The 25,009-nt window shown below is 37.4% G+C and overlaps 1 protein-coding gene across 4 annotated transcripts in view; it reads right to left on the bottom strand.

Moving 5' to 3' along the window:
• Positions 1-5,278: 5,278 nt before the first annotated feature.
• The window catches only part of KATNAL1 (katanin catalytic subunit A1 like 1), a 116,833-nt gene continuing 97,102 nt past the window's right edge, over positions 5,279-25,009 (bottom strand). For all 4 annotated transcript variants that reach the window (XM_066369287.1, XM_066369286.1, XM_066369289.1 and 1 more), the window contains 3 exons: positions 23,824-23,958; positions 13,396-13,522; positions 5,279-11,773 (listed from right to left, as the gene is read on the bottom strand). In XM_066369287.1, coding sequence (XP_066225384.1) covers positions 11,575-11,773; positions 13,396-13,522; positions 23,824-23,958 — 461 coding nt within the window. In that variant the 3' untranslated portion in view covers positions 5,279-11,574. The remainder of the gene's footprint in view (positions 11,774-13,395; positions 13,523-23,823; positions 23,959-25,009) is intronic.

The raw sequence follows: 25,009 nt of genomic DNA on the forward strand, positions 1-25,009 counted from the left end.
AATTGCTCCCTTTATTGTTACAGTGTCCTTTGTCTCTTACTATACCCTTTGTTTTAGTCTATTTTGTCAGATATTAAGTATTGCTACCCCAGCTTCCTTCTCTTTGTTTCCATTTGCATGGAATATCTTTTTCTATCATTTTTTTTTGACAGACAGGAAGGAAGAAGGGGGAGGGGAGAGATGAGAAGCATCAACTCATAGTTGCTTCACTTTAGTTGTTTATTGATTGCTTCTCATATGTGCCTTGACTAGGAGGCTCAAGTTGAGTCAGTGATACCTTGCTCAAGCCAGCAGCCTTGGGCTCTAGCCAGCAACCTTGGGATCATGTCAATGATCCTGCACTCAAGCTAGCAACCCCATGTTCAAGCTGGCAAGCTCACACGCTAGACAGCAACCTTGGGGTTTCAAACCAGCACCTTCAGCATCCCAGCATCCCTGATGCTCAATCCACTGTGCCACCACCGGTCAGGCTCCATCCCTTTAATTCTATTGTGTGCATCTTTCCTTCTGACATGGGTCTCTTATAGACAGCATATATGAGTCTTGCTTTCTTAGCCATTCAGCTCAGCTACCCTATGTCTTTTGATTGGAGCATTTAAACCATTTACATGTAAAGTAATTATGATAGGTATGAATTTATTGCCATTTTATTCTCAACTGTTTTGTTTCTTCTTTTTCTACCTTGTCCTTCTTCCTCCTTCTCTTTCCTCTTTCTCCTCCTCCTCCTCCTCTTCCTTCTCATCCTCCACCTCCTTATTTTTATTCCTTTTCCTTCTCCTCATTCTTTTTCTTCTAGCAGGCCCTTTAACATTTATTACAATACTGGTTTGGTGGTAACAAACTCCTTTAGCTTCTTCTTGTCTGAGAAGCTCTTTATCTCTCCTTTATTTTAGTTGGTAGCCTTGCTAGGTAATGCAGTCTTGGTGGTAGGTCTTTACTTTTCATCATTTTAAATTTTTCATGCCAATCCCTTCTGGCTTGAAATGTTTCCGTTCAGAAATCAGCTGACAGTAGTTAAATAACTACCGTTTTCCTGCTGCTTTTAAGATTCTTTGTCTTTAACCTTTGCCATTTCAATTATGATGTGTCTTGGTGTAGGCTTTTTTGGGTCCATCTTGTTTGGGACTCTGCTTCCTGCCCTTGTGTGCCTTTTTCCTTCATCAGGTTAGGGAAAATTTTGATCATTACTTCTTTATTTATTTATTTTTGTATTTTTCTGAAGCTGGAAACGGGGAGAGACAGTCAGACAGACTCCCGCATGCGCCCGACCGGGATCCACCTGGCACACCCACCAGGGGTGATGCTCTGCCCACCAGGGGGCGATGCTCTGCCTCTCCGGGGCGTCGCTCTGCCGCGACCAGAGCCACTCTAGCACCTGGGGCAGAGGCCAAGGAGCCATCCCCAGCGCCCGGGCCATCTTTGCTCCAATGGAGCCTTGGCTGCGGGAGGGGAAGAGAGAGACAGAGAGGAAGGAGGGGGGGTGAATAAGCAAATGGGCGCTTCTCCTATGTGCCCTGGCTGGGAATCAAACCTGAGTCCCCCGCACGCCAGGCTGATGCTCTACTGCTGAGCCAACCGGCCAGGGCAATCACTACTTCTTTAGATAGGTTCTCAATCCCTTACTCTCTTCTCTTCTCCTTCTGGTTTCCCTATGATACGAATGTTTTTACACTTCATGTTATCCCTAAGGTCCCTTAAATTCTCCTCATTCTTATTCTTTTTTCTCTTTGCTACTCTGATTGGGTATTTTTCCTACCTTGTCTTCCAAATCACTGATTCAACCCTCTGCTTCATTCAACCTAATGTTTATTCCTTCCAGGGTATTCTTGATGTTGGCTATTGTATTCTTCATTTCTGACTGGTTCCTTTTTTATGGTTTTGTGATTTCCATGCCATTTTTTATATTTTCTATATCTTTGTTGAAGTTCTTTGTTACTTTAGTTTCCAGATAACCATTACTTTGAACTTTATATCTGATAAATTGCTTATCTTCATTTCAGTTAGCTCTTTTTCTGGAGATTTCTCCTATTCTGTTATTTGGGGCCTGTTTCTTTATCTCCCCATTTTGGTTGCCTCTTTGTGTTTGTTTCTATGTATTAGGTAGGTTTGCTATGATTCCCAGTCTTCATGGGGTGGCCTTCAGTAGGGGGTGTTCTGTTGAATCCAGTGGTGCAGATCACCGGAGCTGTATGCTCCAAGAATGTCCCTTGTGAGATTTACATGGGCCCCCCCTATTATAATTGAGTTTTGATTTGCTATTGGCCCATGTGTGTGGGGTTGACCCTAAGGTTGGCTGACTGTGAGGCTCTACCTTAGCCAAAGCATGCAAGCTGCTGTGCATGTGCAACCACAGAAGTGGCATTTGCCTCAATAGGTTTGGCACCTGAAGAAATGTCCCATCGGATATGCTGCTTGTAAGGCTAATTGGATCCTGCTCTGATGTTGTCTGAATGAAGCTAGTCACTGGGTGTGTTGGTTCTGGGCCTCTGGGGAGGAAACCTGGTGCAGGCCAATGTAAGACACTGCTGTGACTAGCTCTCAGCAACTTGTTGGAAGCTACACATTATCCTCAGTTTGTGGCTGCCTCTGTGGGGCTTAGGTGACTACAGGAAGGACCAAGCTGCACACCAAAGCCAGCTTTTATCAGTAACAGGCCTGGGGGCAGATCGGCAAAAGTCCCAAGGTACTCCAAGATCCATCTCCAGCTGTCTCTGCCTGCTGGCTGCCTGTTAGGCTTGTCTCTGAAAGAGCCTCTGGTGGGGCTGGGAGGATGCGCAAGTGGATCTCCCTCCCCTTCAGGGGATGTACCTATCAGGCTTCAAGGAATGTGGTAGTTGTGACCCCCACCCAAGAGCCACAGCCTCAGTCTGTACAGATTTTGCCCTAATCTCAGTAAGGTGGAGCCACTAGGAGTCTGCAATTGGGGCCTTAAAACCTGGAGGGTGGGTCTGCCAGAAGCCAGGAGAGTGGTTTTATTGAAACTCCCATGAGGAAGAACTGCCAGTCAGATTCACAGGAAAGTGGGAGAAATGGCTTCTGTCTCAAAGCCAGACAACTCCGAGTCTGTCCAGACCTCTACTGTGGCCAAACTTCTTATCTCAGTTTCCAACTAAATTCCTGGATTTGCTAAGCAAAAAATATCAATACTCAAGTGTGCCCTGCTATGTGAGCCAGTGACCATGTCACATTACTAGGACGCACTGGCCATTTACACTGGAGAAAGCACTGGAAATGACTGAAGGGAGAGTAAAAAGGCTCTAGCCCCAAATGTTTCCTATTTTTGTACTTAATTAATTTTGTCCTAATTCTTTTCCATTATACCTTTAAGAGATCTAATTGTCATTAATGGTCACAGCAAGGAAAAAGGGTAGGGCTATGAAATTGTTGCTTCCAGCTATAAACATAATTATGCATAAGTATCTACTTCATACTTAGTCTACTTAGAAGTGTAACTATTCCAGAAACCAAAAACAAAGCTCACAGATCATAGACAGCCTAGAGAAATGATACAAAGAACTAAGCTCAAACAATAAACCTCTCTGCCACTCCTCATCCCCAAACAGTTATACTCTTAATTTACCCATAATTCTAGAAACTGTTTCACTAGGTCCCTGGTCGGCCACATGCAGCTCTTTAGCCCCTTGAGTGTTGCTCTTCCACAAAATACTATGTGCGGGTGCTACCTCGATAAGGAATGTGACTACCTATATAGTTTAAATTAAAAAAAAATTGGCTCTCAAAAGAAATTTCAATCGTTGTACTGTTGATATTTGGCTCTGTTGACTAATGAGTTTGCCAACCACTGCTAGGTTTCACCAGACTGGAGGTAGGGAACTGGAAGAGTAGAGGTTGACAGCCTGATTACAGAGGAGTAAACCACTTAGTGATGGGCTGAAAAGCCTTGTAACCATCCACTATCTGCTGAGGGTAACATATCATGTGGATAACTCTGAAACAGAAAGAAAAGTTTAGGTTCATATTGTCTATTTTAAAAAGTCAGAGAAAAAGTGTGATACATTTTAGGAGGGTTTCCATAAAAATTAATTAGGAAGAGATAAGCACATGAGAAGATACTCAGCATCAGGTCATTAGAGAACTGGAAGTGAACACAGCACGAGATGCCACTGCACACCCATCAGAACGGAAGAATCAGAGCACCGACAACACGAAGTGCTGGTGAGGACGTGCACTCTCTCATTACTGCTGGGAATGCAAACGGTGCAGTCACTGTGGAGATGGTTTGGCATTTTCTTAGAAAATTTTACACACTCTTATCCTACATTCCAGCAACTGCACCTCCTATTTACTGAAATAGGCAGGTCCACACAAAAACCTGCACATGAATGTTGATTGCACTTTTATTTCTAAATGCTAAAACTTGAAGGCAACTACAATGTCCTTCAGTAGGTACACAAATAAACAAATTGGTACACCCTTGTGATGGAATATTTTCCATAGTAAACAGAAAAATAGTCTATCAGGCCGCTAAAATGCATATTGCTAAGCAAAAGAAGCATGTCTAAAAAGGCTATTTACCATATTATTCCAACCATAAGACATTCTGGAAAAGGCAAACTATAGAGACACTAAAAGATCGATGGTTGCCAAAGGTTAGGGAGAGGGGGAGGAATGACAGGTGAGCACAGAGGACTTTAAGGCAATGAAACTTCTGCGTGATACTGTAATGGTGTGTACATGACATTATGCTTTGGCAAAGCCCACTGAACTGTACAATGCAGAATGAACCCTAATGTAAACTATGAACTTTAGTAATAATCATGTGTCACATGAATTTCATTATAACATATATACCACACCAAAGCAAAATATTAATGAAAAGGGACTAGAGGAGTGGAGGGAGAAAGTATATGAGAACTCTCCTCACCGTCTAATTTTTCTATAAACCTAAAAGTGCTAAAAAAAAATAATAAAATCTGTTATTTTAAAAACAATTTGGGGGCCTCTTAAAATCAGATACAGTCATTTGGAAAATGCATCATATGGAGCATCCATTTTGCATGATGCTCCACAGATGACACAAGTGCATTTGTTACCAGTTCAAATAGCTGAAAAGTCACTCACCTCACCTGCATCAACCTTGCAAGTATTTGTATAACACGTGACAAACACAAATGTCATTTATGACATGTGATTCTGTCAGAACTAAAATCCTGTGAAAGCCACTTCTTACTAGTGTATGATTTGTTACTCCCAGTAGTGACAGTGAGTGGACCAGTGACTGTACATCAATATGCACCACAAAGAAAACACCAACAAATAACACTCTAGAAATTTATTATCAAACACAACTAAGCTCATGAAACTAGCAAAGTAGCAGCACAAAATGTAAAGAAAATCACAATTAATAAATACAATTTAGAAACATCTCTTTCTTTAAATTAAGTTCAAAATACTGGGAGACAAACACAAACAAAAATCTCAACAGCACACTTACAAACCATCATAACACGCAGTGACGTGATCTCGCTGGACACAGTCCACACCATGAGAGTGAAGGCAGCTTTGCTGCCGACCACCTGCTGGACAATGTGGGACCATTCCTGTGCATTTTCATGTGGTACTCAGGTTCTCCGAGAATGGAAACTAGTTCTTTCCCAGACTTCAATGTTGCACATTAGCATGTATTCATGAAGTTGTGAGAAACTAGGAAGCTGGTCATAACAAAGACGGGAAGAATAATTCAGACATTTCACAGAAGCTTGATTTGGAATATGTGGCTTTGCCAAAGAAAGACAGACAAATATTTTAAATAAAAATTTCAGGGTTAAAAAGAAAAGGAAAAAGATCAGTGGGAGGAGGTAAGAGAAGAAAGAAGGAAACAATCTGCATGGACTATGAACTGAGTTTAGGTACAGTTTCAACTCCTTCCCGCCTAACATGACGTAAGCCTGGTTAACTGAGGTAGACTCTGGAAACCATGTGCAAAGCTGCAGGTTTTTCAGAGGGCAGTCGTCATTTCAGAGGTTGTAAAACAAAAGTGCATTTTATAGTTTTGAGCATAAAATCAAATGAGATCCCTTTTACTGGAGGAAAACCTCTATGTTAATTTCCTATTTGTTGTGCTAAATTTACAAATGTACCAACTATACACTGCTGGTGACAAGGCAGTGTCCAAGTTATTTATATATACATATAAAATAAGGTCAGTCAAGGAATGAGAAAGGTAAAATAAAAAGAATTAATTTTATGACATTAATATTTTTTTTCTATTTTATTAATGAGTCACCTAGACATTTAGAAATATTTAAGCTAGAGTTGTCTGGAACCTAAAAATCAATTAAAAATTCAAAGAATTATTGTTAATTTGTGAATGTTTACAAATATAACTATTATCTTAGGGATTTTATTTTTTAAATATATATACAGTTTCCACATTAAGAAATAATATTAAAAGCAATGTCTAAAAAATTAACTAAGTATAAAAAAATCTAATTAAAAGTACAAATAAGTAAACACAATCATTATAACAGAGTTTTTAGCTTTTTCTGCAAAAGTAATTAATAGAGATGAGAATGAAACATTTGAAGTTTATCTTTATCCCCTAACATTCCCTCCAACTGTAATTCTTACTTTTCTATTGTGACAGATTCTGAGATTCACATAAATATTATGTGTATCACAAATTAAGTAGTATGTAAAGAATATTATACAACCAGAAAGTTAAGAAATTAAAAATATTAAAATAATTACTATTGTTACAAGTTAAAGTGGCCGTTTCTTGGAAAAAGCAAGCAAATATCCTTAATGCTTTCAGTAAGGTCAAAGGAAGAGTGGGAATCTACTATTACACAAAAAAGACTCAATAGTCAAGACAATACTGAAGGAGCCAGAGCCCACACAGTATGAAATGCCTGCCTAAGTCCTTCACTGCATCTCAAGTTGGGGTTGGGGAGACAGAAACATAACCATGTCACATGATTCATTTTATGATGTACATAATGAATTCAACACAGAAACTCCTTGGCAAAAATTCATATAAACACAAGCTGCTCCAAACCTAAAAACTACCAATAATTTCATATTCAATAGTCAGGCTACATGTAACGAAGTGGAAGAGTGACAATAATATTGTATATCTGGGTTGTACACACACATTTTTCCTGAGGTATCTGTATGTTTGTTCATAGTAGATTCACAAGACACTTGCCTGCTCACTTTTTGAGTAATTACTGATTTCAGCCTATTTTTTGACAGTCAAATATATCCTAAAAACTTCAATCTTGGGAGTACAAATGTGCAGCTAGACCACATATGTGTCCTCTTCCAAGCTATCCTGGCATTTCTAGAGACCACAGTCCGAGCCCAAGTAGGTTTGTCACTCTGCAATACCTACATAGAGACTGACCAGAAGACAAAGTCTGTGATTCCACTGTCTACTGTCAACCTGCATTACTAGAAGGTTTCAGCCTACATTAAAGGACTACTTGTCTAATATATTTCATCAATATTAATTCCCTTAAAAATGAAGAAATATTGAGAGCAAAATACTTATAAACAACATGTAACATGTTTACATGTTTATCATAATTACATGTGGACATGTTTATAATAAACATAGCTTAGGAAATGACAAAAATGATTCAAAAAATAGCCTGATCTGTAAGTTATATTGTTCTAATAAATAGCTATCAGTTCTAACTTAAGAACAGATTTAAAGAGACAAAAAGAGAAAACCTCTTAACTATTATCTTTCTAAAACATACCCAGATTACTGTGCCTCCCCATTTATGACCTGAATTCATTTAATTAGTTGGAGCCAAAGCTATACTGTGCAATATGGAAAGTACCCAGTCGGATCTGTGCTGTCTGGTCCAACTCTGTAAGCACAGAACCCCCACCCAGGCTCTTTTACACAGTAAGCTCCCAAAGCAAGTCTGCTGAATGCACTATCTGATCAGATGTCTGCAAGACAGAACTGCAAAACCTTAATCCTACACTGTAGTGTTGCAGAACCCAAAATACTCATGCTTTCAGATGAATTAGAGAAACCAAACTTCTCTAATTTGATAATGCAGCATAGGAAAAAGAAATAAAACACAACACTTTAATTCTAAGTAAAGCAACACACTGGCAATGAAGATGGTTTACATACAATACACTGCCAAGGCTAGACAGAACACCTGAGGGGTCTCCACAAGGTGGTTCTAGGGGCTGAAGATACACAGAGCAGTCACCATGCACTAACAGAGCAAAGCAGTAAACAAAAAATTTAAAAAGCACATTGACTCACTTTACTTGGTAAGATAAGCTTTCAGGAAGCTTGTGTATCCAAATACTGCTTAACTAATAATGTTTTAAATCACAATTACCATATCATTATCCATCAAGAATTTAAAAAAATTAAATGCATGCCGAGACAAGTAACACAAAACCTAGATAAATGGTCTAACTAATCAGCTAAAGTACACAAACAAGGTATAGCAATCAAAGTACTAATGTTTTAGGACTTCAGGAAAATATGTTATTGGATGCAATAGTTTGCAAGATTATCTTAATGGGATTATTTCTTTAGTTGAAAATGAAAGAAACACGTCCCATATGAAAGAACAGAAGAAAACTCCAGAAAAAGAACTAAACAAAATGGAGACAAACAATCTACTAGATGCAGAGTTCAAAACACTGGTCATAAAGATGCTCAGTGAAATTAGGGGAGGAGTAGATGAACTTAATGAAAACTTCAACAAAGAGAACATAGAAACCATAGAAAAGAGCCAGTCAAAACTGAAGGATACACCAAATGAAATAGAGAATATTTTTACAGGGAATCAACAGTGGAGTAGTAAAGCCAAGAATCAAATCAGCAATTTGGAATATAAGGAAGCAAAAACACCCAATCATAACCCCAAAAAGAAAACAGAATCCAAAAAAAAAATGAAAACAGTGTAAGGAGTCTTTGGGACAACTTCAAGCATACCAACATTCACATCCATGAGGGTGCCAGAAGGGGAAGACAGGAGCAAGAAATTGAAAACCCATTTGAAAAAATAATGACAGAAAACTCCCCTAACCTGGTGAAAGAAATAGATATACAAATCCAAGAAATGCAGAGTCCCAAACAAGATGAACCAAGAGGTCCACACCAAGACACATCACAATTAAAACGCAAAAGGTTAAAGACCAAGAGAGAATCTTAAAAGCAGCAAGAGAAAAGCAGTTAATTACCTATATAGGAGCTCCCATAAGACTGTCAATGGATTTCTCAATAGAAACTTTGCAGATCAGAAGGGATTGGCAATAAATATTCAAAGTGACAAAAGCAAGAACCTACAACCAAGATCACTCTACCTAGAAAAACTATTATTAGAATTAAAGGACATATCAAGAGCTTCCCAGAGAAGAAAAAGCTAAAGGAATTCATTACCACCAAACCAGTATTACATGAAATGTTAAAGAAGAAGATAAAACCAGGTAAAAAATATGAACAATAAAATGGCAATAAATACGTATCTGGCAGCAATCAAATCTAAAAAACAAATAAATGAGCAGAAGAGAAACAGGCTCAAAGATACAGAGACCATTTTGATGGCTGCCAGACAGGAGGGAGGTTAAGGGGGTGTTGAAAAGGTGAAGAAATTAAGTAGTACAGATTAGTAATTAAATTATAATCATGGGGATATAAAGTACAGCATGGGGAATACAGTCAATAATATCCTAATAACTATGTAAGGTGTCAGATGGGTATCATATTTATTGGGATGATCACTTAGCAGATTATACAATGTCTAATCACTGGGTTGTACACCTGAAACTAATATAATATTGTATGTCAACTGTAATAGAAAAATAAAAAATAATTTAAAAGTAAAAAATATATAAAAATAAAAATGGACAGAAGAAAATGAATAAAAGGAACCCCTCATCTCAATTTTTATGATGGAGTAATTTAACTAAAATAAAATCATGATTTTAAAATCTAAAAATAATTATGATTTAAACTTTTATAATCTATGCATCAGAGAAAAGGAGGGTAATTATAGCATTAGATGAATACTGGAGTTTATAGTCACACTTAAATTATCTGAAAATTACATAGTTCTTAGTAACAAAAAAATCTCTTAAAATACTAAGAGGTTTTTTGTTTTGTTTTGTTTTTAATGTCTAATGAGTTATCTTATTTTAAGTTTTAAACTAGTAGATATTCTCCAAAATTGAGAATTCAGGATATCATCAAATACAAATTTAAAAGTTTGACCACTAAAGCATAGGTTGCCCAATCAAAACAGGATAAATGTAATTTTAAACAAATGTAATTTCTATCACAAGAAGGCTCACTCTACTTGTAATTAGATACATGCCATCTACTTTTTCTGGCCTCTTTGTCTAATTCCTGCTGAACTTAATGAGCATGGCAGATTTCTATCTAATCTTCTTACCATGTGTAAAAGTTCTCAACCTTGACAAAGAAAAATTTAAAATTTTTAAAATGAACATCATGCATTATGTACCATGTTATTTTGTTAAACAAGCTGTCTGGAAAACTATAAATTGTATTGTCTGTTTTGCATTAGCTACAAAAGAGTAGACTTGTTCAGAATATTAAAGTACTTATTTAGTTATTGACTTTAGAGAGAGAGTGAGAAACATCAATTTGCTGTTCCACTTAATTATGCACTCATTGGTTGATTCTTGTAAGTGCCCTGATTGGGGATCGAACCCACAACCTTGGTGTATCAGGACAACACTCTAACCAAGTGAGCTACCCAGACAGGGCAAAGTATTTATTTAGAATATAAAAGTCAAATTCAACCAAAATCAAACAATGTTACAGCTGAAAAAAATAACGAGTTTATCTGTTTGACCATATTGAAACAAACTTAAGAGGTCTAGAATGAAGAAGTGCTTTTTATCATAATATTCTCTCCACCCTTCTAATATGAAATATGAGAATAGGTAAAAAATATGAATACTAAATACCAGAGAAACAACCTGGCAAAATGGCTTTAAAAAAAGCATGAGGATATTCTTACCTAGAGCTCAATACATGACTAAGTAACTAATAGAAGAAATGGTGGGGGAAGGAAAGGTAAAAATTCAAATCATAAGATAGACTCTAACAATAAATAGCTAAATTCTAGAGTTTGAACTAGCAAATTCATTATTTAATCCAAAAGTATTATTCTTAACAAATAATAAATCTGACACAAACTCAGTTTTGATGTTAAAAGTCAACATATATCAATCCCTCACATTTAGAGCAAAGAATAGAAAAACACAACAAATGTAAGTGAGAAATAGAGGTCCTTCTGAATCTTTTGTAAACAGGTTTAAGCAATAGCACACTGATCCCTTCCCCCACCGCCCTGACACCAGGTTCCAGGTGTAACACTAGGCAGGAACGTGTGGGACATCAGCACAGCCAGGTGACGGGAACCTTTGGCTCTCTATATAAGCCTCTCTTCTCTTTCAGCTACATTTATATTTTGTCGATTTAGGTTGTTTGCCTTTAAGTGAAAATCTCTCCAATGACAAGTTTCAAACCTATTTTCTTTAAATGCAGAAATTTCTTCACATTTAATAAACAAAAATACCAAAAATGGAGGAGCTGAAAGAAATTCAAGCAGATCCAAATTCAACCATCCATTTTTCATACTTCTCCAAATCTGCAGCAGAGACAGACTTGGCAATTTTCTTAAGAGCCAACTCAAAGTCTCCTCTGGTAACAGGCATCTGAAGCTCCTCCTTAGAAAGTGCACGGATCTCTTCTGGACTTAAGCCGTTGATGCGCCGTCTCATTGCCATTAAGGATGCATCCCTAAAAACATACCAAAGTTGCTGAATACAGATCGTTGCAAATGCTATAAACACTTTCAGTTGTAACAAAGGGAAAACATTCAAAAGATCATATTATATGTTTTGATGCTGCTGCATAGACTTTTCTAGCTCAGAGACATTTTGAGGGTTCAGAAAGGTTAAAACAGAAGGCAGAAGACAACATAAAATGTCTTGTTAATGAATTCTAAGAGTCCATGCTGGGTTCAGAAAATACTGAATTTTTCCCACTTGTTCCCCAAAGACAGCCAAAAAGTTTAGAAAACTGAAGTCAAATTCTGAAATACTGAATTGTACACTTGGAAATGAACATATGGCTAAATGTTAAGATAACTCAAATCTTATACCGGTTTGTCTACAACCTAATTAGAGGAAAAGCCAGGAACCTCTCCCTCTAGAACATGAATTTATCTGTACATACTGAATTTGAAATTCCTTATACAGAGAATTTATAGGCAACTAAAGGGATAAAAAAATCTGACCTCCCCAGATCCTCTTTTCAGATCCATTCTGATCACTTGTAAATCACTATGAAGGTTTCAAAAAAAATGGACAATTAGTGCTCATGAAAAAGCTATTAGGCCCTGGTTGGGTAACTCAGTTAGTTAGTATCCTCTTGATACGCCAAGGTTGTGGGTTTGATCCCCAATTAGGGCCATATAAGAATCAATCAAGAATGTATAAGTAAGTGAAAGAACAAATCGCTATTTTTCTCTCTCATGCTCCAGCCCCCCTTTCTTCTCTAAAATCAATAAATTAAAAAAAATGTTTTTAAAGCTATTAGGACAAGTCAATCAAAACTTAAAATTTTTATATATATTACTATAGTGATAGTAGAAACTATTATGGGCTAATTGTACGTCACTAAACTTAGATGCCCACAGAAAGAATACCAGTAGAAAAAGTCAGAAAAATAGATGTTGAGGTTTTAAAGAAAGGCCACTGATGTCAATTTAAGTATTATTAGAAAAGTAAGAACTGAAAAAAGAGAGTCCTTTTCACTGAGTGATATAAACTGTCTAAAAATTACGGTATCATTAAATTGAAAGGGAAATTTATATATTTATATATATATATAATACATATGAGTGATATTATTTTGTGTTGATGTGGCTAGGCTCCAATTAGGACTAAATAAACCTGAGGTTGTCAAAGTTATTATAAAGTTAGACACAATTTTTAAAAATAATTTTTATTAATTTTTTTTTTAGAGAGGAAGAGGGAGAGAGAAAGAGAAACATTAACTTTTTGTTCCACTTATTTATGCATTGATTGCTTACTCTTTGTATGCTCCCTGACCTGGGATTGAACCCACAACCTTGGCATGGTGGGACAATGCTCTCACCAACTGAGCTACCTGGCCAGGGCTTCAACAATTTCTTAAAAATCACAGGATACAAAGGTGTCCATATTGTTATGTAATTATTCATCGAACAATGGACAATGAAGTTATATGTAGAAAAAAACGAGACAAATGGGAGATCATTACAAGGAAATGGGTGGCTGCTCTCACATTGAGGGCTAATAACTACACTAACTTTCAGACCAGTCCTCCTGCCAAATCGATGACTAAACTCTAAGGTCACAAATCATTTTTAAAGATACCTGCAAACATTAGTTATATCAGCACCAGAATAGCCCTCGATCTTCTCTGCTATATCCTCTAGTTGAATATCAGGATCCAATTCAACCTCACGAAGATTGATCTTTAGAAGCTCCGTTCTTCCTTTTGCTGTTAGAAAATTGTTGATATTGTTAGATTTTTTTTAAAATAAATTATTCTGATGAAAAATCACATATTAACATTAAGGAGAAGAAAGAGAGTCAGTAACTGTTAGTCCGCTAGTATTACCAATTCACTGCATGGCTCCTGGAATCACTTACCTCACTATGTGCCTTGGCTGAAATAACTAAAAACTGAAAGAAACAGAGTTTTCCTTAAAGACTGTGAAGACACTTGCTATGAGAACAATGACTCTGAGATCTTTTTATTAAAAAAAAATTAGTATTCAATAACCATAAATGATTTTAGTTTAAAAAAAAAAGCCTAAGTTTTATAAAACTTAATTGCACGGAGTGTGATTCCTATGAATTACTTTGCTCCCTTCTTCAATATGACACAGAAAAAACATTAGTTTTTTTAAAACTCCAATTTTCTTTTTCTGAAAAGTAGCAACTGTCACAAAATGCTTATAAATGTATATTTTACGTGAAGAGACAGCCCACAGACATTTGCTGTCCCAGTATGATTGAAATGATAAATGCATATAAACCACAGAATTTTAAAATAACCGGTCATGCTTGCTCTTTTATTATCAGGCTTAGTGGTAAGTTTGCTTAATGCAGTACACTTTAAGATAATGCATAATTAGTTTGGATCTGGCTCTCTACTATTTCCTGATATATAAAATGAAATTTAATTTTCCCCAAGTTTTATTTTGAAAAATTTTAAATCTATAAGTAAAAAACTCAACAAATACCTATTTAATTTTCATCTAGATACCCCAAGTGTCATCATTTTGTTATCACTCCCTCTCCTCTCCTCTCTACCCTTTTTTGAAATGAAAGCTAACTGTGGGCATCACAACATTTCACCTTAAATATGTATTTCCTAAGAACAGAGGCAATTATCACACCTGTCAGTAAATTTAACAATTATATTCATATCATCTAATACACAATCCAGGTTAAAACGTCCCCATTTGTTCTAGACCTTTATAACTTTCTTAAAAACTATCACATGTTGCACCTAGTCATCACATCTCTTTACTCTTCTTGAATCTAAAACAGTTCCACAGTGTTGATTTTTGTTTTGTCTTTCATGACATTGACAATTCTCTCTCAGATAATCTTATAGAGTCAAGGCATTCCAATAAAGATCTCAACATGTCTGTTTGTGGAACCAGGCGGCAGATACTAAAATTTATTAAAATGAAAGAACCAAGACACTGGAAGAACATCAGCAAGGTGCAGGGAAAAATGAAGCTGGCTTCTATCTCACACATAAGTAAAAATCAGTGCCAGATATATTACTGCTCTAAAACTTAAGATGCAAAATTAGCATTTTAGAAGATAAATCAGGAGGATATCTTAATGATCTCAGAGAAGTATTCTTAAAATATATATTTAAAAAATAGACTACAAAGGAAAAGACTGATGTCTGACTGGTGCAGGAGATAGAGCAGGGGTCGGTAATCTTTTTGGCTGAGAGAGCCATGAACACCGCATATTTTAAAATGGAATTCCGTGAGAGCCATACAATGACCCATGTACGTTACGCATTATCCAATAAAAATTTGGTGTTGTCCTGGAGGACAGCTGTGATTGACTCCAGCCACCCGCAACCATGAACATGAGCGGTAGAAAATAAATGGATTGTAATACATGAGAATATTTTATATTTTTAACATTTTTTTATTAAAGATTTGTCTGTGAGCCAGATGCAGCTATCAAAAAAGCCACATCTGGCTCGCGAGCCATAGGTTCCAGACCCCTGAGATAGAGGGTCGACCTGGGATGCTGAGGTCCCAGGTTCAAAACACAGAGGTTAATGGCTTGAGCGTGGACTCATCCAGCTTGAGCATGGAGTCGCCAGTGTGAACATGGGATCATCAACTTCATCCTATGATCACTGGCTTGAACCCAAAGTTTGTTCGCTTGAGCAAGGGGTCACACTGGCTTAGCTTGAACTCCCCGGTCAAGGCACATAGAAGCAGCAATCAATGAACAAGTAAAATGACTCAACTATAAGTTGATGCTTCTCATCTCTCTTCCTTCCTATATCTCTGTCTTTGTCTCTCTCATGTGTGTGCACACGTGCATGCATACACGATTAAAAGAGGACAGAAGGAAAGGGGATGATGGGATGAGATCAGAGAAAGGAAAGAGATTGGTGAAATTATATACATATAACAGTGTTATAGAGAGCAGAAAAGCAAATCCAGGAGGGAAGGGGGGAGGGTGTTGGGGGCAGGGAGGCAAGGGGAAGACACAGGGGAGGGGGAGGATGTATTCGGGGGGACATTAGAATCTATGTAAACACAATAAATTAAAATCAGTAAAAAATTAATAAGCTGACCACATTAAAATTAGGATGTTATTTATCAAAACACACTGTAAATACAGTAAATGTACAAAATTCAAATGGCCAGTAAGTAAAGGAAAAGATATTTCTTTAACAATAAAGGAAATTCAAACTAAACCAGAATAGTTTACACCAAGACAATGGTATAAATGAAACAGCCTGTCAAAACCAACTGTTGGAAAAATATGAAACAACAGGACTTCTCACACAGTGCTGGCAGGGGTGAAACTGGCATGCCAGTGAAGAGACAGACTGGGTTATCTACTGATGCTCCAGCAATACGACATGCCCTAGCGATCACTCCTAGGATGGAATGCTCCATCCTGGCCTAGGGAAGCTTACACATTTGCACCATTGTACAGTATAAAAATGTTCACAGCTGAATTGTTTGTAACAGTATAAAACCAAAGACAGTCAAAACGTCCATCAAAGTAACAGGACCATAACTGTGGTACAATCACATAATGGGTCTTGGGGGCTGAACTGTATCCTCCCCAAAATTCCTGTGTCCCCAAAGTCCTAACCTCCAGCACCACAGATTGTGACTGTATTTGGAGATGGGGCCTTTAAAGAGGTGACAAAGGCAAAGTGAGGTCAATGATAGGCCCTAATCTAATATGACTGGTGTTTTTATAAGAAAAAATTAGACATTTAAGGGGAAGACTACATGAACACAATGGGGAAAAATGGCTGTTTATAAGCCAAGAGGCCCCAGAATAAAACCAATCCTGCTGACACCTTGATCTTGGACTCTAGCCTCAAGAACTGTAAGAAAATAATTATCTCCTGTTTAGCCCGTCTGTGGTACTTTGTTATAGCAGCTGCAGAAGACCACACAGCAAATATTGTAAATAAATAAATAAATATCTGCATCTACATGTCAAAACATGGAGGAATCTCAAAAATACACTGAGCAAAAGCAGCAAGACACAAATAAATACAATTAGTACAATTAGTGTGATTTTATCTATGTAAAGTTTCAAAGGAGGTTAAAGTATTTGTTTGAGGATACATTAGGTAATAAAATTATAAGGAAAAATGAAAAATTTTTTCCATAAAAGGAATAATTGCCAAGGAGCAGAAAAGGAGTTGTGTTAGGGAAGGAACATACTAGGAGCTTCTGAGGTCTGACATGCTCCATCCATTTCTTGTCCTAGAGGTGGATATACGGTTGTTTGCTTTGCCAACTACTAAATAACTAATATATGTTTTGTATCTTAGTAATATTTCTTACACACTCGTGTGCACACAAAGTAAGACAAAGCAAAGAGCAGTCACAGTGGAAAGAGAAGCAATCAGGCATTATCTTTTTTTGGAAGGGGGAGTTGCCAAAAAAAGGAGTGTGACTAGAAAACCTTTATTTCTAGAATTCCTTACCCTTGGGAGCTCCCAATCATCGGCTCTCCCTAGCCAATAAGCATAGCTTGAAGTTCACAGGAAACTGCACGCAGTGTAGGGCCAAAGAACTGCACTCAGGCGGCCAGCAGGGCTGTGGGAATAAAGAAGGAAGGGGAAACCCGTGGGTCCCCCGCTACACAGGTGGCTGTGCTCCTGATGCCCCAGTAGAAAGTCCAAATTTAAAAGAACTTGTGGCACAGTGCTCCACAGAGCTAGTGTTAGTGAGCGAGGATCACATTGCTCATTCAGTCCGTGATAGAACACCACTGTCTTTGTAGAGCAAATGTTTTGCTGTGGCCTGCCCTACAAACTTACACACCAAGTTTAATGTACTGTGTTCCCCCTAGAAAGGAAGTTTTATACAGCAAGCTTGGATGAACTCTGGAGCATCAACCTGTTCATAAGTGAGGGCCCAGTGATCTGAAGCTTAGTTGGAAGTGTCCTCCTTTTACCTAATAACTGTGATAACTATGATTTTATCAGTGATTTGTTAGATCTTAAGTAGGATTTATCAGCTCTACAAAGCTGAATTAATGATATGGATGATATGTAATAACCTTGTGAAAGGGTTTAATGCGGAGATAATCTACTAATAATAGCACAAAGACCTGCCACTGCTACACAGCCAAGTTAACACACATTCTGAATATGACTGGTCCTAGTGTTAACAATTCTCCTTCAGCACACCAGGCAGCTCAGATCAGCAGATAACACGTGTGCACTGGGGCCATCTGCGTGCTCACACCCCTGCTCTGCTGTCCTGGGCAGAACCTCTCAGTGCTCCAGCTTCCTCATAAGTAAAATAAAGATAAGAACAGAATCTATCTCATAAAACTGTTGTGACAGTTACATAAGCTAATACACTGAAAACCTGGCCTAGTCAGCACTCGGTAAATGTTCATTGTCCCATCACCACCACCATTAACCAGTTAACAAACAGGAGTAGAGGGAGACTGAGAAAACCCAGGTCCCTTCTCTGAAGGGATGTCTGGGAGACAGATAATGCAGATGAAACACCCAGGGTGTGGAGTCTACACAGGGAGATAGGCCTGGGTAAAGAAGACCTCGGAATTGAAGTGCTTTAATGTCAACTTTGAAAACAGTAAAATTTAAATGGAAGGAAAGAAAAAGAACAATCTAGGAAATGGGAGCATCATAAATAATGACCTGGAAGTAGAAAGAAGCACAAATATACCAGAGTGAAAAGAGGTCAGTAGTAAAGTTAACAGCACTACCAAAGGCAAATGACAGAACAGGGGAAGGTGTGAACCTGTAGTGAGAAAGAAAACACTCTGCCCCCCATGTGATGGGAAAGGAAAGTCGCCCAGCATCCACGAGACTGTATGATGCCTTGGTGGTTAGGGGGGGTCAGTCTGAAAGCAAGTTAGAATGAAATGAAGGGGTCTGAGAAAGGAGCCCACAAGGCTGACCAGGTGGATTCTGCCATATTTGGATGCAAGGACTAAGAAGAGAGTGAAAGGCCAAGCTTCTCTTGTCCTGTTACTTGACTTCTTGCCTTGCATTGACCACGGACGACTGAATTTACCAAGGTGACTACAAGAGTCTCTCTTTCCCACAGATGCTCCCACAATGGGGCATTGCCACTCTCCCACCCAAAGGCAGTCTAATTCCCCTCCTCTGAAAACACCTGGACTTGTAAATGCTTCCACCCACAGTAAGGCAAGAAGTGACAATATATGGCCTCCAACATTAGGTCATAATAATGCACCTTGTACCTTTTCCAGTGGAACAATCACACTTGGAGCCCTGAGCTACCATGTATAATATTTGATTGTCTTAAAGCTACATGAAATGGCCACAGATAACACAGAGATGTCCCAGCTGAGGCCCCTAGCCCTCAACCAACAGGTATATGAGTGAAGACATTCCAGATGATCCTAGGTTCCAGATGTGGGGTCATCCTCAGACGCTGAACCTTCCCTTCCCATTCATGAGCCCAGACATTATGAAGGAGAAAACTTTTGCCTACTTGGGGTAAGCAAAGACTTCTTAAGACACAAAAAGCACTATCCATAAAGGAAAACTTGACAAGAGGACTGCATCAAATTAAAACTTCTGCTTATCAAACGATACCATAAAGAAAATTGAAAGGGGCCTGACCAGGCAGTGGCGCAGTGGATAAAGCATTGGACTGGGATGCAGAGGACTCAGGTTCAAAACCCAGAGGTTGCCGGCTTGGGCCGTTGCAGGTTTGGGCGCGGGCTCATCTGGTTTGAGCAAAGCTCACCAGCTTGAACCCAAGGTCACTGGCTTAAGCAAGGGGACACTTGCTCTGCTGTAGCCCCCCTGGTAAAGGCACATATGAGAAAGCAATCAATGAACAACTAAGGAGTTGCAACAAAGAATTGATGCTTCTCATCTCTATCCCTTCCTGTTTGTCCCTATCTGTCCCTCTCTCTGTCACACACACACACACAAAAAGAAAACTGAAAGGGAAACCACAAACCAGAAGAAAATATTGACAGTGCATGCATATGATAAAGAACTATACAGAATTAATAAAACAACAAGTAAACCAATTAACAACTGAACAAATGACTAGAAAAGGCACTGCACAAAAGACATGACCAATAGGCACATGGGAAGGTGCTCTATATATCATTAGTCACCAGAGAACTGCAATGACAACCATAATAAGATGACAGCTCACATTTAACTAGAATAGCTAAAATTAAAATACCAACAATACCAAATGTTGACAAGCATGAGAAAGCACTGGAATCTCATTTATTGATGAAAATAAAAATAATGCAACCACCTAGAAGCACAGTTTGGGCATTATAAAGTTAAACTAATACCTACACTATGATCCACATATTCTCTTCTTATCTATGTTACTCAAAAGAATTGAAAACATTCATACATAAAAAGATCTGAATGAGAATATTCAGTTTCATTCATAATAGCCAAAATCTAGAAATAACTCAAATATCCACCAAAAAGAGAATAAACAAATTATAGTATAATGATCCTGAATAAACTTACTGATACATGTAAACCACATGGATAAATCACAAAAACATTATGTTGAGTGACAATAACCACAAACATAGGTACGTATGTCATGATTCCATTTATATGCAGTTTAATAAAATGTAAAACTAAAATCAGGAAAATAAAGGGGGCTTGAATTGGTAGGAGGCACACAAGACAGAAATTTGCTACATCTTGAATAGGATAATAATTAAACAGGAGTATTCATTTGTCTAAATCTCAAATTACACACTAGAGATTTATACATTTCACTGTATAAAATGAAAATTTCACTTATGAAAATTTCAACATTCATCAATAGGATAAGAATATATTTTTATGATTATCGTGGCTCTCTAGTATAGTTTGAAGTCGGGTATTATAATGCCTCCAGCTTCATTTTTTTTTTTTCCTTAGGATTACTTTGGTTATTCGAAGTTTTTTATGGTTCCATATAAACCTGATGATTTTTTGTTCCATTTCTTTAAAAAATGACATTGAAATTTTGATGGGAATTGCATTAAATTGGTATATTGTTTTGGGTAGTATGGCCATTTTAACTATATTTATTCTTCCTATCCACGAACAAGGAATATTTTTCCATTTCATTATGTCTTTTTCAATTTCCTTTAATACTGCTTTGTAGTTTTCAGTATATAGGTCCTTTACATTCTTTGTTATGTTTATTCCTAGGTATTTTATTTTTTTGTTGCTACTATAAAAGGAATTATTTTTTTGAGTTCTTTTTCTGAGGTTTCATTGTTGGCATATAAGAAAGCAATAGACTTCTGTATATTAATTTTGTATCCTGTGACCTTACTGTATTGGTTTATTGTTTTTGATAGCTTTTCTGTAGCCTTTGGGATTTTCTATATACAGGATCATATCATCTGCAAAAAGTGAAACCTTTACTTCTTCTTTCCCAATATAAATGCCTTTTATTTCTTTGTCTGATTTCTCTGCCTAAAACTTCCAGCACTACATTGAATAGGAGTGGAGAGAGTGGACAACCTTGTCTTGTTCCTGATTTTAGAGGAAAAGTTTTCAGTTTTTTACCATTTAGTATGATGTTAGTTGATGGTTTGTCATAAATGGCCTTTATTATATTGAGATATTTTCCTTCTATACCCACTTTGTTGAGTGTTTTAAACATAAAAGGATGTTGTACTTTATCAAATGCCTTTTCTGCATCTATTGATAGAATCATATGGTTTTTGTTCTTTGTTTTGTTGAGATGATTTATTATGTGAATGTTTTACGTATGTTGAACCATTGTTGTTTCTAGGATGAATCCCACTTGATCATGTTGAATTATTTTTTTGATGTGTTGTTGTATTCAATTTACTAGTATTTTGTTTAGGATTTTTGCATCTGTATTCATTAGAGATATTGGTCTGTAGTTCAAACTATACTACAGAGCCACAATAACCAAAACAGCATGGTACTAGCAGAAAAATAGACACACAGACCAATGGAAGAGAATAGAGCCCAAAAATAAAACCACATATATATGGTCAAATCATCTTTGATAAAGGGGTCAACAACACGCAATGGAGAAAAGAAAGCCTCTTCAACAAATGGTGCTGGGAAAACTGGAAAGCCACATGCAAAAGAATGAAACTTGACTACAGTTTATCTCCTTGCACAAAAATTAATTCAAAATGGATCAAAGACATAAATATAAAACATGAAACAATAAATTACATAGAAGAAAACATAGGTACTAAACTCATGGACCTTGGCCATAAAGAGCACTTTATGAATTTGACCCCAAAGGCAAGGGAAGTGAAGGCAAAGATAAATGAATGGGACCATATCAGACTAAGAAGCTTCTGCACAGCAAAAGAAATTGTCAACAAAACAAATAGGCAGCTAACTAAATGGGAGATGGTATTTTCAAACAACAGCACAGATAAGGGCCTAATATTCAAAATATATAAAGAACTCACAAAACTCAACAACAAACAAACAATCCAATAAAAAAAATGGGAAGAGGACATGAACAGACAGTTCTCTCAGAAAGAAATACAAATGGCCAACAGATACATGAAAAAATGCTCATCATCACTAGCTATTTGAGAAACGCAAATCAAAACTACAATGAGATACCACCTCACACTTGTTAGATTGGCTCTTATCAACAAGACATGTAATAAAAAGTGTTGAAGAGGCTGTGGAGAAAAAGGAACCCTCATTCACTATTGGTGGGAATGTAAAGTAGTCCAACCACTATGGAAGAAAGTATGGTGGTTCCTCAAAAAATTAAGAATGGAACTACCATATGACCCAGCAATCCCTTTACTGGGTATCTACCCCCAAAACTCAAAAACATGAGTACGAAAAGACACGTGTACCCCCATGTTCATCTAGCCTTGTTCACAGTGGCCAAGACATGGAAATAGCCGAAATGCCTTTCAATAGAGGACTGGATAAAGAAGATGTGGCACATATATATACAGTGGATTACTACTCAGCCATAAGAAATGACAGTATCATTTATGACAACATGGATAGACCTTATAACATTATACTGAGTGAAATAACTAAATCAGAAAAAGCTACAAACTATTATGATTCCATACATAAATGGGACACAAAATTGAGACTCAGGGACATAGACAAAAGTGCAGTGGTTATCAGGGGGAGGGAAAGGGAAGAGAGAGAGGGGAGTGGAGGGAAGGGGAGGGGCTTAAAGAGAAACAAAATATAGGGTGACAGAAGATGATGTGACTTTGGTTGATGGGTATCAACTGTCCGAATGATGTGGAGATGTTTTCTCGAAATCTATGTACTCTGGTTGACCAATGTCACCCTGTTAAATTTAATTGTCTAAATAAAAAAATAAAAAGAATATCTTTTTTCAAAGCATGTTGTGAAAAAGATCTCAGAAAAACTTTATTCTTAATGAAGATTCTTCAAATTTAAAAGAAAAAACTTAGATGTCCTACTCAATTTATTAACATGAATACTGCTCGAAAGCTGCTCTGAAATGTAAGAAAGTTCAATAGAGTACTGCAGCCTCTAAACCAGGGGTCTCAAACTCAACTCAGCCTGTGGGCCGCAGAGCAAGATCACAGCCATTCGGCGGGCCACACTAGGTCTACAAAAGGCAACTGTTACGCAACACTTTTCTCACTGCAGTTGAAAACAAAAAAAAATCAGTACAAGCACAATCGTACATGCAGTTTACTCAGTGTCACAAAACGACCAGAAACTGTAGTTCGCGTCACAACTGCTGTTAATTAAGCTAATATCTAGCTAGGATGCTAGAGAAATGAAAAATACAAGTAGGCCCCTAGGCTTACTTAATTTTATCCAAAATATTTTGAACTTCGTGGATTAGTCTGCGGGCCGCACAAAATTGTTCGGCGGGCCGCATGCGGCCCGCGGGCCGCGAGTTTGAGACCCCTGCTCTATACCATCTACTACAAATAGATTTTGTGATGCTATTAACTTCTTTAAACAGAATGTCAATGGAATAAAGACAATAGGGAAAAACAAGGTAACTGGAAGCAAAAAATAAACTTTCAAAACACAGTAAAGGGAAAGCATTATACCTGTTGGTAGAGGTATATAAATCCTTTTTTCTAATCTCCTTCGCAAGGCTTCATCAATATCCCATGGAAAATTAGTAGCAGCCAATACCATAACCATTTTTGAAGGATCATCATTCTCTAATGCTCCTCCAACTCCTACACATAGTAAGAGGAAAAAGTCCATTATTCTTTCATCAATTAACATTTTTAAGCATCAGTAACAGGCTTGGTGATAGGCTCAATGATAAAAATAACAGTCCTTTTGACCTCTGGATAATGGCAGAACCAAGCACATCAACAGATACCTATTAAAAAAAAGAAGGGAGAAGAATTCACAATCTAATATACAGTATTCTAATCCATTAAGGAAACTTTTTTTTTTCTGTAAGAAAATGAATGTATATTCCTCTGGAAAGAAAAGGATTGAAAAATTCTGCTATGTTATTCCTCTCCATTTTTTTAATTCATGAAGTTCCTCAAACATTTTTGTTTTCTTTTAAAGTTATTTCTTGATTACAGTTTATATTCACTATTATTACAATATTATTAACTATATTTCCTATGCCCCTGGTTGGCAAACCACGTCTCACGAGCCACATGTGGCTCTTTGGCCCCTTGAGTGTGGCTCTTCCACAAAATACTATGTGCGGGCGCTACCTTGATAAAGACTATACCTGCCTATATAGTTTAAGTTTAAAAAATTTGGCTCTCAAAAGAAGTTTCAATTGTTGTACTGTTGCTATTTAGCACTGTTGACTAATGAATTTGCCGACCACTGACGTATGCTATACCTCAAATGCCCTGGACTATTTTGTGACTATCAATTTGTACTTTTTATCACCCAGTTCCCCCAAAGTCCCTCCCCTCTAGCAACCAACAGTCTGTTCTCTGTATCTGTTTCTATTTTGTTTGTTCATTTATTTTGCTTTTTAATCATATGGCATTTGACTTACTTCATTTAGCATAATACCTTCTAGGTTGTCACAAGTGGTAAAATTTCATTGTTTTTTTTTATTATTATTATTTTATTTTATTTTTTGTATTTTTCTGAAGCCGGAAACGGGGAGGCAGTCAGATAGACTCCCGCATGCGCCCGACTGGGATCCACCCGGCACGCCCACCAGGGGGCGATGCTCTGCCCATCCAGGGTGTCGCTCTGTTGCGACCAGAGCCACTCTAGCGCCTGGGGCAGAGGCCAAGGAGCCAT

Source organism: Saccopteryx leptura, chromosome 2, assembly GCF_036850995.1.
Source record: "Saccopteryx leptura isolate mSacLep1 chromosome 2, mSacLep1_pri_phased_curated, whole genome shotgun sequence".
In the NCBI taxonomy this organism is placed as follows: Eukaryota; Metazoa; Chordata; class Mammalia; order Chiroptera; family Emballonuridae; genus Saccopteryx; species Saccopteryx leptura.